Source organism: Ranitomeya variabilis, chromosome 4, assembly GCF_051348905.1.
Source record: "Ranitomeya variabilis isolate aRanVar5 chromosome 4, aRanVar5.hap1, whole genome shotgun sequence".
Classification (NCBI taxonomy): domain Eukaryota; kingdom Metazoa; phylum Chordata; class Amphibia; order Anura; family Dendrobatidae; genus Ranitomeya; species Ranitomeya variabilis.
Window position 1 is genome coordinate 214,480,152 of NC_135235.1, and position 18,898 is coordinate 214,499,049.

The window sequence follows — 18,898 nt, forward strand, 5'->3', positions numbered from 1 at the left end:
TTCCCTTCCGAGCTCTCCCGTGCGCCCAAAAAGGGGTTTACCCCAACATATGTGTTATCAGCGTACTCGGGACAAATTGAACAACAACTTCTGGGGTCCAAGTTCTCTTGTTATCCTTAGGAAAATAAAAATTTGGGGGGCTAAAAATCATTTTTGTGGGAAAAAAAAGATGTTTTATTTTCACGGCTCTGCGTTATAAACTGTAGTGAAACACTTGGGGGTTCAAAGTTCTCACAACACATCTAGATAAGTTCCTTGGGAGGTCTAGTTTCCAATATGGGGTCACTTGTGGGGGGTTTGTACTGTTTGGGTACATCAGGGGCTCTGCAAATGCAACGTGACGCCTGCAGACCAATCCATTTAAGGCTGCATTCCAAATGGCGCTCCTTCCCTTCCGAGCTCTGTCATGCACCCAAACAGTGGTTCCCCCCCACATATGGGGTATCAGCGTACTCAGGACAAATTGGACAACAACTTTTGGGGTCTAATTTATCCTGTTACCCTTGTGAAAATACAAAACTGGGGGCTAAAAAATCATTTTTGTGAAAAAAAAAAAGAATTTTTATTTTCACGGCTTTGCGCTATAAACTTTAGTGAAACACTTGGGGGTTCAAAGTTCTCAAAACACATCTAGATAAGTTCTTTGGGAGGTCTAGTTTCCAATATGGGGTCACTTGTGGGGGGTTTGTACTGTTTGGGTACATCAGGGGCTCTGCAAATGCAACGTGACGGCTGCTGACCAATCCATTTAAGTCTGCATTCCAAATGGCGCTCCTTCCCTTCCGAGCTCTGTCATGCGCCCAAACAGTGGTTCCCCCCCACATATGGGGTATCAGCGTACTCAGGACAAATTGGAAAACAAATTTTGGGGTCCAATTTATTCTGTTACCCTTGTAAAAATACAAAGCTGGGTGCTAAAAAATCATTTTTGAGAAAAAAAATAAAAATTATTTTCACGGCTCTGCGTTATAATCTGTAGTGAAACACTTGGGGGTTCAAAGCTCTCAAAACACATCTAGATAAGTTCCTTAGGGGGTCTACTTTCCAAAATGGTGTCACTTGTAGGGAGTTTCAATGTTTAGGCACATCAGGGGCTCTCCAAACGCAACATGGCGTCCCATCTCAATTCCAGTCAATTTTGCATTGAAAAGTCAAATGGCGCTCCTTCCCTTCCAAGCTCTGCCATGCGCCCAAACAATGGTTTACACCCACATATGGGGTATCAGCGTACTCAGGACAAATTGCACAACATTTTTTGGGGTCCAATTTCTTCTCTTACCCTTGGGAAAATAAAAAATTGGGGGCAAAAAGATCATTTTTGTGAAAAAATATGATTTTTTATTTTTACGGCTCTGCATTATAAACTTCTGTGAAGCACTTGGTGGGTCAAAGTGCTCACCACACATCTAGATAAGTTCCTTAGGGGGTCTACTTTCCAAAATGGTGTCACTTGTAGGGAGTTTCAATGTTTAGGCACATCAGGGGCTCTCCAAACGCAACATGGCGTCCCATCTCAATTCCAGTCAATTTTGCATTGAAAAGTCAAATGGCGCTCCTTCCCTTCCAAGCTCTGCCATGCGCCCAAACAATGGTTTACACCCACATATGGGGTATCAGCGTACTCAGGACAAATTGCACAACATTTTTTGGGGTCCAATTTCTTCTCTTACCCTTGGGAAAATAAAAAATTGGGGGCGAAAAGATCATTTTTGTGAAAAAATATGATTTTTTATTTTTACGGCTCTGCATTATAAACTTCTGTGAAGCACTTGGTGGGTCAAAGTGCTCACCACACATCAAGATAAGTTCCTTAGGGGGTCTACTTTCCAAAATGGTGTCACTTGTAGGGGGTTTCAGTGTTTAGGCACATCAGGGGCTCTCCAAACGCAACATGGCGTCCCATCTCAATTCCAGTCAATTTTGCATTGAAAAGTCAAATGGCGCTCCTTCCCTTCCAAGCTCTGCCATGCGCCCAAACAATGGTTTACACCCACATATGGGGTATCAGCGTACTCAGGACAAATTGCACAACATTTTTTGGGGTCCAATTTCTTCTCTTACCCTTGGGAAAATAAAAAATTGGGGGCAAAAAGATCATTTTTGTGAAAAAATATGATTTTTTATTTTTACGGCTCTGCATTATAAACTTCTGTGAAGCACTTGGTGGGTCAAAGTGCTCACCACACATCAAGATAAGTTCCTTAGGGGGTCTACTTTCCAAAATGGTGTCACTTGTAGGGAGTTTCAATGTTTAGGCACATCAGGGGCTCTCCAAACGCAACATGGCGTCCCATCTCAATTCCAGTCAATTTTGCATTGAAAAGTCAAATGGCGCTCCTTCCCTTCCAAGCTCTGCCATGCGCCCAAACAATGGTTTACACCCACATATGGGGTATCATCGTACTCAGGACAAATTGCACAACATTTTTTGGGGTCCAATTTCTTCTCTTACCCTTGGAAAAATAAAAAATTGGGGGCAAAAAGATCATTTTTGTGAAAAAATATGATTTTTTATTTTTACGGCTCTGCATTATAAACTTCTGTGAAGCACTTGGTGGGTCAAAGTGCTCACCACACATCAAGATAAGTTCCTTAGGGGGTCTACTTTCCAAAATGGTGTCACTTGTAGGGGGTTTCAGTGTTTAGGCACATCAGGGGCTCTCCAAACGCAACATGGCGTCCCATCTCAATTCCAGTCAATTTTGCATTGAAAAGTCAAATGGCGCTCCTTTCCTTCCGAGCTCTGCCATACGCCCAAACAGTGGTTTACCCTCACATATGGGGTATCAGCGTACTCAGGACAAATTGTACAACAACTTTGGGGGTCCATTTTCTCCTGTTACCCTTGGTAAAATAAAACAAATTGGAGCTGAAATAAATTGTGTGTGAAAAAAAGTTAAATGCTCATTTTTATTTAAACATTCAAAAAATTCCTGTGAAACACCTGAAGGGTTAATAAACTTCTTGAATGTGGTTTTGAGCACCTTGAGGAGTGCAGTTTTTAGAATGGTGTCACACTTGAGTATTTTCTATCATATAGACCCCTCAAAATGACTTCAAATGAGATGTGGTCCCTAAAAAAAAATGGTGTTGTAAAAATGAGAAATTGCTGGTCAACTTTTAACCCTTATAACTCCGTCACAAAAAAAAATTTTGGTTCCAAAATTGTACTGATGTAAAGTAGACATGTGGGAAATGTTACTTATTAAGTATTTTGCGTGACATATGTCTGTGATTTAAGGGCATAAAAATTCAAAGTTGGAAAATTGCGAAATTTTCAAAATTTTCGCCAAATATTCGTTTTTTTCACAAATAAATGCAAGATATATCGAATAAATTTTACCACTAACATGAAGTACAATATGTCACGAGAAAACAATGTCAGAATCGCCAAGATCCGTCAAAGCGTTCCAGAGTTATAGCCTCATAAAGGGACAGTGGTCAGAATTGTAAAAATTGGCCCGGTCATTAACGTGCAAACCACCCTTGGGGGTGAAGGGGTTAAGCTGAGTTTTAGGTAAAAACAGAGTCTTCGATTGATCAGTTTTTTTTTTTACACAATTCTGACGTAAAACTACATGAAATTTTGCAAATTTTTTTGTGTAACTTTTGGCATTTTAGTCATGGACAAGTCTTTTTGAAAAGTGAACAAGAGCTTGAGTCGGAGAAGACACGGCGAAACGCAACTGGCAAGTCCATCATAATTTTACGTTAAAAAAGTGGTGGTAATTATGACAGTCCATGTCTAAAAGACGCGCTAAATTTCAGGGCAATTTTCATCAAAATTTGTGCAAGAAACATCCGATGAATCGGGGACTGTTATTGGGTTCTCCTTTTGGCCTCCTTGAGTGTCTTTTCCGGATTTCGTGGTCCTGAAGAGGGACAATCCCTTGTTATAAAAGGGGACAGGGGGAATGACATAATAGAGGAGCATTACTGGTTGATCCACCACTGCTAAGGCCAGTGAGTGGCTGCAGAGATTATTTGTGTCAACAAGGAGGTAATTGATACTTCTGAGCACCAGATGAAGCATAATTAGAGGCGAAACAGCTGTAACTGTAGTAGTATGACCTTCGACTAAAAAAGCACAACATAATCCGCCAGTGATGAGTGGCACTTATTTTTCTTTATTATTTTTTAATAATTAATGTTTCTGTTATGTTATCCCTTCCCCAGATGACCCCTTTTTTTCTTTTTTTTTCTGCTCGACAACCCCTTTAAGGCATATAGATGTTAGAGTGGGCTTCTGCAAGTTGAGATCTCCTTAGCAAAATGTGAATGTGGTTGCGTTGGATTGTGTATAGTCAGAAAAGCTACAAAAAAACATGCTACAAAAGTATGTGCCCCCCCACATTGTGTTGTTTCCTGCATGTTGTTGTTTTGGATGGAAGACAATGCTCTGCTTTTCTTGATAAAAGGGCAGAAATGTCCTGGCCCGAGTCCCGGTCCGGCTGCTGTCGTATTCTGTGCAGAGGGCACTCTGAGCGGAGAGCAGCACCAGCCGGGGACGCTTTCACTTCCAACCATGTGATGGTTTTGTGTCAGGCAGAACCAAGTCAACTAGGGAACGCCGGTGCCGGACACGGGGGTCCCATTGTTCCTAAAGGGGCCAATTTAAGAGACCCCCTGTAAAAACTGGTTATTGATCGATTGTTGCACCTTGCCCACGAGCGACATTTAGTTCCAGCTCTCCCCCAGAAGGAAGAGAATAGTCTTTCCTGTGCCACCTATAGGTAGCCACCCTGAAAGCAAATGTCTGACCGATTTAAAGGGATTGTCCAGCTGACACGTGTTTTAAATAGCAAGATATAGCGCTTATATGCTAAAAAAGGGCCCCAATATCTGTCGCTTCTGGTTCAAGGCATCCTCCCCCTCCAGCCTGTGTTCAGGAAACTCTCTGCTGTTTCGTCTCATCATTGGTGTTTTGTGTGAAGGGGGCTGTCTGGCTGCTCATTTTATTAACTAAGTCTGTTCCCTTCTCTTTCACAGCTGAGCTATAGAGAAATTGGGACTGGTCATTTTAACAGCTAAGCCAGCCCCCTTCTCTGCCATAGCTAATTTATAGTGAGAGAAGGGGGTAGGTGGATGATTATTTTAATAGCTTAGCCAGCCCTCATCTCTCTATGTCACAGTCAATGTATATAGAGAGAATGGGGCGGGCTGACTGCTCATTTTAAAAGGTAAACCATTCCCTTTTCCATCACTGTCAATTTATACCAAGAGAAGGAGGCTGGCTGACTGCTCATTTAAATAGCTAAGTGAGCTCCCTTTTCTGTTATATTTAAGCCAGCCCCCTTCAGTGTCCTAACCGACATGTTGAAAAGGGGACTGGCTAACTACTCATTTTAATAAGCCAGACCCCCTCTCAATCACAGCCAATATATATAGGATAGTGGTGGCTTACTGTGTTCATTTTAGTAGGTAAGCCAGCTCCCTTCTAACAGCCAGTGTATAGAAAGATAAGTGGTTGAGTAACTATACATTTCAATACCTAAGCCAGCCCCTTATCTGTTGAAGACCATGTATATATAGACAAGGGAGCAGGCTGTCTGCTAATTTTAATGTCTGCGCCAACCTCCTCCGCTGTCATGTCCATCATATAATATAGGGGGCTGCCTAGCTACACATTTTAATAGCTAAGCCTAGCCCCCTTCTCTGTCACATCCCATATATATATAGAGAGAGAAAGAGTAGGGAGCAGCCCCTTCTCAATCAGGGATAGGGGTGGCTGACTGCTCATTTTAGTAGCTAAGCCACCTCCCTTCTCTCTAACAGCCAATGTATAGAAAGATAGGGGGGTTAACTGCACATTTGAATAGCTAAGCCAGCCCCCTTCTCTGTCACAGCCCATGTATATAGAGAGAAGGGAGCAAGCTGAGCGATCATTTTGCTGTCTAAGCCAGCCTCCTTCGCTGTAATGTTCAACTTATATAAAAGGTGGCTGTCTAGCTACTCATTTTAATATGTAAGCCAGCCCCCTTCTTAATTACAGCAAATATATAGAGAGGGCTAGGGGTGGCTGACTATTCATTTTATTATCTAAGCCAGCCCCCTTTAACAGCCATTGTATAGAAGGATAGGGAGTTGACTACTCATTTTAATAACCTATGCCAGCCTCCTTCTCTATCACAGCCGATGTATATAAAGAGAAGGGTGCTAGGAGGCTTACTGCTCATTTTAATATCTAAGCCAACCCCCTTCGCTCTCATGTCCAACATGTAGAAAAGAGAGCTGGCTTACTACACATGTCAGAGCCAATGTATATAGAGAGAAGGGAGCAGTCTTACTGCTCATTTAAATAGCTAAACCAGCCCTATTCATAAATGACATACAAAAAAGGGGGCTGGCTAACTACTGTTTTTACTAGCTAAGCTATCCCCTATCACATCCAATTTATAAAGAGAAGGGGGAGGGTGACTGCTTATCTTAATAGCCAAGCCAGCCTCCTTCTCCGCCATAGCTAATTTATAGTCAGAGAAGGAGGATGGTGGAGCCTCCTTCTCCGCCATAGCTAATTTATAGTCAGAGAAGGAGGATGGTGGATGATTATTTTGATAGCTTAGCCAGCCCTCATCTCTCTGTCACAGTCAATGTATATAGAGAGAATGGGGCGGGCTGACTGCTCATTTTAAAAGCTAAACCAGTCCCCTTTTCCATCACTGTCAATTTATACCAAGAGAAGGGGGCTGGCTGACTGCACATTTAAATAGCTAAGTGAGCTCTCTTTTCTGTTATATTTATGCCAGCCCCCTTCAGTGTCCTAACCGACATGTTGAAAAGGGGACTGGCTAACTACTCATTTTAATAAGCCAGACCCCTTCTCGATCACGGCCAATATATATATAGGATAGTGGTGGCTGACTGTTCATTTTAATAGGTAAGCCAGCTCCCTTCTAACAGTCAATGTATAGAAAGATAGGGGGTTGACTATACTTTTCAAGTAGCTAAGCCAGCCCCCTTCTCTGTTGAAGACCATGTATATATAGACAAGGGAGCAGGCTGCCTGCTCATTTTAATGTCTAAGCCAGCGCCCATCGCTGTCATGTCCAACGTATAGAATAGGAGGCTGGCTAACTACACATTTTAATTGCTAAGCTCAGCCCCCTTCTGTCACAGCCCATGTATATAGAGAGTAGGGAGCAGGCTTACTTCTCTTTTTTAATATGTAAGCCATCCCCCTTTTCAAGCACAGCCAATATATAGAGAGGGATAGTGGTGACTGACTGCTCAGTTTAGTAGCTAAGCCACCTCCCTTCTCTCTAACAGCCAATGTATAGCAAGATAGGGAGGTTAACTACACATTTTAATAGCCAAGTCAGCCCCCTTCTCTGTTCTCTGTCACAGCCGATGTATATAGAGAGAAGGCATCAGTCTTACTTCTCATTTTAATAGCTAAACCAGCCCCATGCGCTTTCGTTAATGACATACAGAAAAGGGGGCTGGCTAACCACTCTTTTTAGTAGCTAGGCTATCCCCTTTCTCAGCCAATTTATAGAGAGGAGGAGGGTGGCTGACTGTTCATTGTCAAAGCTAAACCAGCCCCCTTTCCCATCACAGCCAGTTGAGACACAGAAGGGGGCTGGCTTGCTGCTCATTTAAATAGGTAAGCCAGCCCCCTTCACTGTCATAGCCAATATATAATGATAGGGGTGGCTGACTGTTCATATTAATATGCAAGCCAGTTCCCTTCTCTCTAACAGCTAATGTATAGAAAGATAGGGGGTTGACTAACTATACATTTCAATACCTAAGCCAGCCCCCTTCTCTGTTGAAGCCCATGTATATAGACAAGGGAGCGGGCTGTCTGCTAATTTTAATGTCTACGCCAACCTCCTCCACTGTCATGTCCATCCTATAGTATGGGGGGCTGCCTAACTACACATTTTAATAGCTAAGCCTAGCCCCCTTCTCTGTCACAGCCCATATATATAGAGAGTAGGGAGCAGCCCCTTCTCAATCAAGGAAAGGGGTGGCTGACTGCTCATTTTAGTAGCTAAGCCACCTCCCTTCTCTCTAACAGCCAATGTATAGAAAGATAAGGGGGTTATCTGCACATTTGAATAGCTAAGCCAGCCCCCTTCTCTGTCACAGCCCATGTATATAGAGAGAAGGGAGAAAGCTGAGCGATCATTTCACTGTCTAAGCCAGCCTCCTTCACTGTGATGTTCAACGTATATAAAAGGTGGCTGGCTAGCTACTCATTTTAATATGTCAGCCAGCCCCCTTCTCAATTCCAGCCAATATTTAGAGAGGGCTAGGGTTGGCTGACTATTCATTTTATTATCTAAGCAAGCCCCCTTCTCTCTAACAACCATTGTATAGAAGGATAGGGAGTTGACTAATTTTAATAGCTAAGACTGCCTCCTTCTCTGTCACAGACCATGTGTATAGAGAGAAGGGAGCTTGGCTGGCTGCTCATTTTAATATATAAGCCAGCCTCCTTCACTGTCATGTCCAACGTATAGAAAAGCAGCCTGGATAACTATTCATTTTAATAGCTAAGCCAGCCCCCTTCTCAATCACAGTTATATATATATAGAGAGAGAGAGAGAGAGAGGGATAGGGGTAGTTGGTTGTTCATTTTAATAGCTAAGCTAGACCCCTCCTCTTCCTCTCCAACAGCCATTGTAAAGACTGGTAGGGGTTTGACTACACATTTTAATAGCTAAGCCAGTTCCACTCTCTGTCACTGCCGATGTATATAGAGAGAAAGGATTAGTCTTACTGCTCATTAGAATAGCTAAACCAGAACAATTCGCTTTCATAAATGACATATAGAAAATTGGGCTGGCTAACTACTTATTTTAATAGGTAAGCTATAGCCTATCACAGCCAATTTATAGAGATAAGGGGGGTGGCTGACTGCTCATTTCAATAGCCAAGCCAGCCCCCTTCTCTGCTATAGCTAATTTATGGTAAGCGAAAGGGTTGGTGGATGATTATTTTAATAGCTTAGCCAGCCCTCTTTTCTCTTCACAGTCAATGTATATAGAGAAAGTGGGGCTGGCTGACTGCTCCTTGTAAAAGCTAAACCAGTCCCCTTTTCCATCACAGACAATTTATACCAAGAGAATGGGACTGGCTGACTGCTCATTTTGATAGCTAACCAAGACCCATTTTCTGTTGTGGTCAACTGATGAGAGCGAAGGGGGCTGGCTTGGCTGTTAAATTAAGCAGTCAGCCCATCCTCCTCATGCACCGCATCGGACACGTAATGCTCTGCTCTGTGGATGACCATTCAGAAGTGGAAGGAAAATCTGTTCCTATTGGGGGCCCAAAGCCGAGCAGAGCCAAACTGTGCACTAATGAGGAGCAGAAGCCCTGGAACAGTCCTGTCCGCAGATTACAGCCAATGGCAAATAAGCAGATCTCATTTGCATAATTTTTCCCATGAGCCATTGCCTCTACGGACACCGATAACCTAGTAGATGAAGGTGATAAGATATAAGGTGGATTCACCGGTGATTATTATTGGGGGCCTGGTGCCCCCTCGTAGCCCCCCGTGATGGCAGACATAGACCGCAGTATATTTAGCCAGGCTCGCACGTGTTTTGTCAGCGCCGCGGGATTAAGCCAAGGGCAGACAGTGATGGGGCAGTGCCAGGCGAGGTGCCCATATGTCATGCCGGCACGAGACTCCTTGACTTTCCAAGTGGGCAGCTCCAGCTGCGGCTCCCTCCTCCCCCTCTGGGTTTATAGCTGTGCGAGGAGGAGCTCATGTGGACATTGAGATGTTACTTTCCGAGCAAGCAAAGTCCAGACGAGGCACCCGGGAGTAGTCTGAGCACAGGTATGATGATGGGGCAGTGGTCCTCCTCGTCCCCCCTCTCCTCTCCGCTGACACTTCTCAGATTATTGGGCTGTAGGTAATGGGGTTTGGATAATGCAGCTGCTCCCCAGATGTGGGGGCCTCTGGGGGTGCTAGGAGCAGGCGCAACAATGAATGGTAACGGTTCTCTCTGGGGTCCGGATGCTTTTTGGACATCCTTCACTGATCTCTAGTGAGGAGCTTGAAATGGATGATAACAGAGAACAATAGATTCATCTTCCCAACGACAGCCTACTACAACCCCCACTTTCCGTTACTTAATTTGGGCAATAACATAAAACATGGCTTCTATTCACGCTTCCCCAGATGCTCGGGGGGCCGACGTCAGCAGCTCTGGGAATCCAGGAAAGATGGGTGACAACCGACTCGGGCGCAGAATTGGCGGCTGTACTGGTTGTCACCCAGCTGTACTGGTTGTCACCCGGCTCTTCCAGACCCCCGGGTGCTGGGGCAAAAATGGCGAAACTTCTTGTTCTTTTCTTCACCCGCTGTACATCCATTAATTGATGCTTGTTAAGTAATTTTAGATATTTATATTCTGATTTATTATTTATAATTTATTTTTATTTTTTTATTTATTTTTAGAATGAGGGAAAAAAGTTGATTTAAATGTTTTAGATTTTTTTTTGCATTTTTTCCATATTTTTTTCCCCATATTTTTTGCATTAGTTTCCATCTAACATCGTATACTATAATGCAGCGGTCTCCAGCCTGTGGCAGCACAACTCCCAGCATGTTATCCATTCTGGGAGCCATCGTTCTGCACCCTGGCCCCTTAGTGAATGCATTGTGTTCTTCCTTAGGGATCCACGATCCCAAGTGATCGGTTCTGGCTCCCTCCCGTTGTTTCTCTCTAAGCTTTTTCACCCTTTGGTCTTTCTAGGTCTGGTGGTTGTGCCCCCCGAGCAGATGGACCCCCGGCCCCTGTTCCAGGCCGTGGACGCCCTGTGCCAGGACAACATCCTTCACTTCGGGGAGTCCGGCTCTGAGGTTTCCTCCCGGCTGGTGCAGGCGTTTTCCCGTATCCAAGAACAAGCCCGGGGACTGGAGCCTTCCCTGCGTGCCCTGGCTGCCGTGTGCCCGCTGTTTGACCTGGACCCCGACACCCCGGCCAATGGCTACCGCAGCCTGATGAAGGTGGTATTGGCCTGCGCCCAGCACATCCTACACAAGTGCCGCTACGTCACCACCAGCCGCCGCAGCCTCTTCTTCAGGGCCGCGCACAACTGCTCCGAGCTGGAGGCCTACGGCGCCGCTCTCACCCAACTCCGCGCCTTGCTCTGTTTCGCGCAACGCCTTCTTACCGCCAACCGTCACGGCGACCTGTTCTTCCGCCAGGAGCGAGGCTTGTCTGAGGAGTTCCTGAAGGAGTACAGCACCATGCACAAAGGCTGCTTCTATGGCCGCTGCCTCGGCTTCCAGGTGAGCCCAACAACATGGTCAACTCTGATGATGCACGAACGTGCTGGGATAAGGCGTTACCCGACCATGCTCGTATGCTAACGCGAGTGTCTTCGGCGTGCTTGAAAAATATATTCGAGTCCCTGCGTCTCCATGTCTTGCGGCTTTTTGACAACAGAGATTTCCTGTTTGTTAGGTAATCGCTGCACATACTCAACCATCTTTTTCGACCACGCTTTATCCGAGCATATTCACTCATCACTATTGCCTTAGCGTAGGTCATCAATATCAGTTTCATGGGGGTCCGACACACTACATCATTCCTGGGTCACCCCACTTTCCATAGACTGTTACATATCAGCTGGTCGGCCGTTCCCTCTGGACCGCCAGTTCGGTTACTTTCCTCTGTGTATGGACACCTTTCCTTTAGGTGGTAGCACCCGTACATTATCATATTATTACGGACACCTTTCCTTTAGGTGGTAGCACCTGTATATTATCATATTATTACATTACTCTCTGCATTCTGTCTTCTCGCTTTGTCCTTTTCGCCCTCTCTCCACACTTCCCATAGACTGTTACATATCAGATGGTCGTCCGTTCCCTCTGGACCGCCAGTTCGGTTGACTTTCCTCTGGGTATGGACCCCTTTCCTTTAGGTGGTAGCACCCGTATATTATTACATTACTCTCTGTAGTCTTGTCTTCTCGCTTTGTCCTTTCGCCCTCTCTCCGCACTTCCCATAGACTGTTACATATCAGATGGTCAGCCGTTCCCTCTGGACCGCCAGTTCGGTTACTTTCCTCTGTATGGACACCGTTCCTTTAGGTGGTAGCACTCGTATATTATCATATTACGTTACTCTCTGTATTCTGTCTTCTCGCTTTGTCTTTTCGCCCTCTCTCCGCACTTTCCATAGACTGTTACATATCAGACGGTTGGCCGTTCCCTCTGGACCGCCAGTTCGGTTACTTTCCTCTGTATGGACACCGTTCCTTTAGGTGGTAGCACTCGTATATTATCATATTACGTTACTCTCTGTATTCTGTCTTCTCGCTTTGTCTTTTCGCCCTCTCTCCGCACTTTCCATAGACTGTTACATATCAGACGGTTGGCTGTTCCCTCTGGACCGCCAGTTCGGTTACTTTCCTCTGTATGGACACCGTTCCTTTAGGTGGTAGCACTCGTATATTATCATATTACGTTACTCTCTGTATTCTGTCTTCTCGCTTTGTCTTTTCGCCCTCTCTCCGCACTTTCCATAGACTGTTACATATCAGACGGTTGGCCGTTCCCTCTGGACCGCCAGTTCGGTTACTTTCCTCTGTATGGACACCGTTCCTTTAGGTGGTAGCACTCGTATATTATCATATTACGTTACTCTCTGTATTCTGTCTTCTCGCTTTGTCTTTTCGCCCTCTCTCCGCACTTTCCATAGACTGTTACATATCAGACGGTTGGCTGTTCCCTCTGGACCGCCAGTTCGGTTACTTTCCTCTGTATGGACACCGTTCCTTTAGGTGGTAGCACTCGTATATTATCATATTACGTTACTCTCTGTATTCTGTCTTCTCGCTTTGTCTTTTCGCCCTCTCTCCGCACTTTCCATAGACTGTTACATATCAGACGGTTGGCTGTTCCCTCTGGACCGCCAGTTCGGTTGACTTTCCATAGACTGTTACATATCAGATGGTCGTCTGTTCCCTCTGGACCGCCAGTTCGGTTGACTTTCCTCTGTGTATGGACACCTTTCCTTTAGGTGGTAGCACCCATATATTATCATATTATTCCGTTACTCTCTATATTGTCTTCTCGCTTTATCCTTTCGGCCTCTCTCCGTACTTTCCCCGGCTCTGTGCGTCGCCCGGCCTCGACCTTCACAGCAGCCTTGATCTTCTCTTGGCTCGTGTGCCGCTGACATCACGGAGCATTATCTGTGCCAGTGATAAGGCAGGACGGAGGTTGTACGGGTTTTCCCGATGCCGGGGACAGAACACATGAGTCAGCGGCAGGACGTCACATCGGGACACGTGCTTTTATGTTTGGATATTACAAAAGGGAAAGGGACGCTTGGGTAATGCTGGGTGATCAAAAGGCCACGGCGTCAACTGGCCAAACCGTAGTCGGTTACTGGTGCACTCATCCATACACAGTAGATGGCTGTCGACCGAACGAGGGTTCAGACGGTTTTTCCCGTTTGTTCGTTACTCCTGTAGACATTCAATTGTCGGCGAAACGCGTTGATATCAATTGACATAAGTCTAATGTGTCGGGGGCTTGAGGTGCCATAACTCGAGCAGATTTCCTACGATGGTAGAACAAGCCGACCGGTGAGCAGAGGTTTGCCACACAGGTAGATGCAAGTGATCGGTAAGACGATGGTTGAAATTGATCGATTGATTATCACTTTGTGTAAAATGAGCTTTTAGGCCAGGATTCACACCGGTGTTTCGCTGTCCTAGAAGGGTCACTGGTTTCCTCACCCAAAAATCTCTAGCCTTTGTCTAGTTTGGGTCAGGAGACCTGCGACCAAGTCTACGGATCGAGTTTGGGCGAAACACGGATGTGCGAAACCGGACTTAGGCTGGGGGGCATATGGCTAGCTAGTCTACAAAATATGTTGGGAGCTTTTCCAAACAACCTCGGGCCCTTTGCCGTGTTGTGATCCCTTCGCACACTTTCTAGACGTCTGACCCTTGACCCGTCCTCACCTGACGTTAATCCATCATCCCGACCTTTGTCCCGACTTCTGATCAGTTGATTTCTTCCTCTTCCCTCCCCCATTACCACATGTTTTTATTGCTAGTGTCTATCCTCTCTCCCCAGTTCACCCCGTCCATCCGCCCCTTCCTGCAGACCATCTCCATCGGCCTCGTGTCATTCGGGGAGAATTACAAGCGGCACGGATCCGGAATAAGTAAGTGTCCATATTGGATGGGGAGGGACCGTCCTAGCATGGCTTGCAGATTACTGACCTCGCATGCTGTGCATCCCCTGCTGGATCAGCGTCTGCATGGCGTATTGTGGCAAAGTGGTGACAAAGTTGTCTGCAGATTTATGTTTTTCTCTATATAGCAAGGAGAAATTAAAGGGAAAGTAGGGAATGATAGATAGATGTGTCAGCTCACTCTCCAGCACATTAGGTGTCGGGACACTCCACCTATACATTCAATCCGCGTCCGTCTAGTGTTGTGATATCTCGCTGTATTCAAATCATGGGTAAAATCTTCATTCACTGAAGACACGTTCTCCCATTACCGAGATAGGAGATGACAGTTGGTGCTCATAAGATTCTATGGAGTGGGAGGAGCTAGAGGCACAGAGACATTCTACTGCATGTTCCATAGACCTTCATGAGCACCAACTGTCACCTCCTGTCTCTGTAACAGGAAATCTATTCACTGAAGATGCTTTTTAACCATAAATTGAGACTTTTGAGAGGGAAAGACCAGTCCCAGAGGAGAAAGAAGCAGATTTCTCCAATAAGATATATTACAAATTTCTTATTTTCATGTGTACTATTGATTTATAAAATAAAAATAAATAAAATAATAGTCTTGCAGATCCGAGTGTTGCTCAAGCGATAACATGATAATTCCCCTTTAAAGGCTTGCTGGCGGGTGACCTCAGTGCTGTGGGCGCCCTCTTGTGGACTGTTCCTGAGCTGCAGTGTTACCTTACTGCATGGTCATTTCAGTTTGTATTTTTACATGGTCTCTTACGTTGCAATAAAAGGGGCTCCAGGGTTGTTTCCCCCTGTATATAAGATAGGGGTTAACTTATTGATTGCGTGGGGTCCTACTGCTGAAACCCCAAGTGGACCCAAGAACAGGTCTTCCACTCCATTCATTGTCTATGGGACTTTCGGAAATGGCTGAGCGCTGTACTCACCTGTCCCATAAACAATGGGCCCTGATCTTGGGGTATATGGAGGACCCCCATTAAGTTATCCTCTATTCTATATAGAATAGTAATAAATGTCAGGTCCTTGCGGCTGCATGCTGTGCTCTCCTCATCCATGCCCGTCGCTCTGTATAACTGCATGTCTTGTGTACGGAGACCCTTGGTCTTTACTACAATGTGACCGTTTCCCCTCTTCCTCCTAATAACGCTCTCGCTGACAGCGGAGGGAGCACTGTCCACCTACTACGGTAAGCGTGGCATGCCGCCATACTGTGCCCGCGCGTCGGTAGTGTTAACACACGGGCAGAGTCTTTCATGTTCTGTCTGCCAGCTGGCTCACACTTCTCTCATCCCTTCCGGAAGGTGTCGCTGCCAGCTCTTTCTTCATAAGCGGGAGGTACGCCATCGACCCCGAGCTTCGAGGAGCCGAGTTTGAGAGGATCACGCAGAATCTGGACGTCAACTTTTGGAAAACTTTCTGGAACATCACCGAAATGGAAGTGCTGACGGTGAGTAATCAAAATAAAAAAAATAAAATTCTCGGTCCGAACCGGACACTTAGTGTCTATGCACTGACTTTTCACGGACGTCCGTGTTATTGTTCGGGTTTGACAGCCTGAACAAAGCTTGTTGAAAGGTTGCAGCACAATCCCAGCAAGTATTGGCATGGCTGTGACTGGATGGCGCAACATGTGGGGAAAAAAAAATGTGGGGTTCCCTCTCTTTTTTATAACAAGTGCAGATAAAGCAGCCCCCAGCTGTCAGCTTTATGTTGGCTGGTTATCAAAAAGAGGGGCCCCCACACCATTTTTTTTCATTGCTTAAATAAATCATTTTAAAAAGCTAGGCTAGGGGGACCCCACATAATATTTTTTTTAGGGACCATCCATTTTTAATAACCAGCAAAACAAAAGCAGACAGCTGGGGGCTGATGTTAATTTCCTGGGAAGCTTCATGGATATTGGCCCCTTCCGAGCATAGTAAGACCATCTCAAAGCTGTCTGCTTTGCCTTGGCTGGTTATTAATAAAAGGGGATCCGTCATTTTTTTTCATTCAATTATTATTTTTTGTTCATTTATTTATTAGTAATATTTAAAAAAAAAAACAATGTGGGGTCCTTTCTATTTTTAATAACCTGCTAAGGCAAAGCAGACAGCTGTGGGCTGATGTTAATAGGCTGGGAAGGTCCATGGATATTGGGCCATGCCCAGCCTACAAATATCAGACTGCAGCCGCCCCTGAAGTGGCGCATCATTTGATGCGCCAATTCTGGCACTTAGCCTCACCACTTTCCGATTGCCCTGGTGCGTTGTCAATCAGGGTAATTGTTTTTAGGGTCAGTAATGGAGAGGTGTCGGTCAGACACCCCCATTACTAACTCAGTAGTAAAAATAAACGCACACAGAAAAAATATGTTTGAATAAAGACTCCCCCCACATTAGCTCTCATTCACCATTGTTATAATAAAATGATCCCTTGAAGTAATCCGCGTCAATCTTCTTCTTTGTGTCTGGCATCTGTGAATAGCAGTAAAGCTACCGCTATGCACTGGCGCCGGCTGGTGAATACTCTCATCAGCATCGCCTGCTCTGGCTGGTTTCAGCAGTAGCAGGTGACGCTGATGACAGTAGTAGTCATCAGCCGACCAGAAATAACCTTGTCGCCGCCGGTCACAGCCACTGGTTCACACGCTCTCCTCTTTGTGACAACCCCCAGCGGCGGTCATCGGTGGCGACTTCGGTAAGGTTGCCCAGGTTAGAGCTGCTGTTTACCTTGCTGTTAAACGTAGGACAGGATGGGAACCGCCGGATGTTCGGACCCTACATTCACTTGAATGGGGTTTGGTATCTAGTTCGGGTACCGCTCTGGTACCTGAACTTTTTTCTAAAGTCCGGTGAACCCGACAGATCCAAACATCTACGCGTCCGCCCAACTCTAGTAATGAGTGGATTGGCTGCAATGGTAGCAAAGTCTCATTCACTGACAGCAAGCAGGGGTCTTGATAAGAGTGAAGCCGATAAAGCTTTGTTCATGCAAAAGCAAAAAATCTCTATTTTTTCCTGATTGGATCCGTATTTTTGTCGTCTTTCCTTGCAGTCTATAGTTGGAATAGCATCCACAACCGTACGCATCAACAAGACCCTCTCTGTGCCCCCCGAGCCGCTGAAGATGCCTCTGTCTTCGGATCCACAGCGTACGGTCACCATTAATCCACCCGTCGCTCATTCAGGACCCGGCCCGGTTCACATGCGGCTCATATCCTACCAGCTGCGGGAGGGACAGGTAGGCGACCTGGAAACGACAGACCCATATGTACAACTGTGAGATCGTCATCTTCTGGAGCTGGTGTAGGGGCACGTTCACACTCCAGTGCTTCTCATGTATTCGATCAGCCACAAAGTACGTGGACCCCCTATCATTGAACACATCTGCTTTTTCTAAAGGGTCTGTTCAGTGCAGATCTCGTCATCATGCAAGATTGATCCCCGGCCCCAAGATGGCCGCAGGGTCCTGCAGGGAAGGTGGCTTGGGAACGTGTGCTGAGAGCTGGTGCTGGCATGCCTCCTTCCCTGCCTGTCAGATCGTTGATCTGATATAATACAGTAATGTCCCATCCTGGGACAATGTGAAAAAGTTTTACAACATTTTTTTACAAAGTGTAAATATATTAAAAAAAATATATATATATATCCCTAAATAAAGAAAAATAAATATTTTTCCAATAAATACATTTATTTATGTAAATAAAAAAACAAAACAATAAAAGTACACATATTTGGTATCGCCGCGTCCGTAACGACCAGCTCTATAAAACTGTCCCACTAGTTAACCCTTTCAGTAAACACCATAAAAAAGGCAAAATACAATGCTTTATCATACCACCGAACAAAAAGTGCAATAAAACACGATCAAAAAGACGGATGTAAATAAACATGGTACCACTGAAAACGTCATCTTGTCCTGCAAAAAGCAAGCTGCCATAAAGCTCCATCAGCAGAAAAATAAAAAGTTATAGCTCTCAGAATAAAGGAATGCAAAAATAATTATTTTTTCTGTTAAATAGTTTATATTGTGTAAAAGCGCCAAAACCCCCAAAAATGAGGTATTATTATTATTTATTATTATAGCGCCATTTGTTCCATGGCGCTTTACATGGGAGGAGGGGTATACATAATAAAAACAAGTACAATAATCCTAAACCATACAAGTCATAACTGGTACAGGAGGAGAGAGGACCCTGCCCGCGAAGGCTCACAATCTACAAGGGAAGGGTGAGAATACAGTAGGTGAGGATAGAGCTGGTCATGCAGCGGTTGGTTGATCGGTGGTTACTGCAGGTTGTAGGCTTGTCGGAAGAGGTGGGTCTTCAGATTCTTTTTGAAGATTCTGATGGTAGGTGAGAGTCTGATGTGTTGTGGTAGAGGGTTCCAGAGTAGGGGTGATACGCGAGAGAAATCTTGTATACGATTGTGGGAAGAGGAGATAAGAGGGGAGTAGAGAAGGAGATCTTGTGAGGATCGGAGGTTGCGTGCAGGAAAGTACCGGGAGACGAGGTCACAGATGTATGGAGGAGACAGGTTGTGGATGGCTTTGTATGTCATGGTTAGGGTTTTGTACTGGAGTCTCTGGGCAATGGGGAGCCAGTGAAGGGATTGACAGAGGGGAGAGGCCGGGGAATAATGGGGGACAGGTGGATTAGTCGGGCAGCTGAGTTTAGAATAGATTGGAGGGGTGCGAGAATGTTAGAGGGGGAGGCCACAGAG

The 18,898-nt window shown here is 45.4% G+C and overlaps 1 protein-coding gene across 6 annotated transcripts in view; it reads left to right on the forward strand.

Moving 5' to 3' along the window:
- The window catches only part of LIPE (lipase E, hormone sensitive type), a 37,956-nt gene that overhangs the window by 11,426 nt on the left and 7,632 nt on the right, over positions 1-18,898 (forward strand). For 2 of the 6 annotated variants that reach the window (XM_077259885.1, XM_077259882.1), the window contains 5 exons: positions 10,713-11,251; positions 14,057-14,147; positions 15,355-15,381; positions 15,497-15,642; positions 17,232-17,417. In XM_077259885.1, the coding sequence (XP_077116000.1) occupies positions 10,713-11,251; positions 14,057-14,147; positions 15,355-15,381; positions 15,497-15,642; positions 17,232-17,417 (989 nt within the window). Of the gene's footprint in view, positions 1-9,711; positions 9,791-10,712; positions 11,252-14,056; positions 14,148-15,354; positions 15,382-15,496; positions 15,643-17,231; positions 17,418-18,898 lie in introns of those variants that run through there. The other 4 variants (XM_077259887.1, XM_077259883.1, XM_077259884.1 and 1 more) reach the window with 3 other exon arrangements.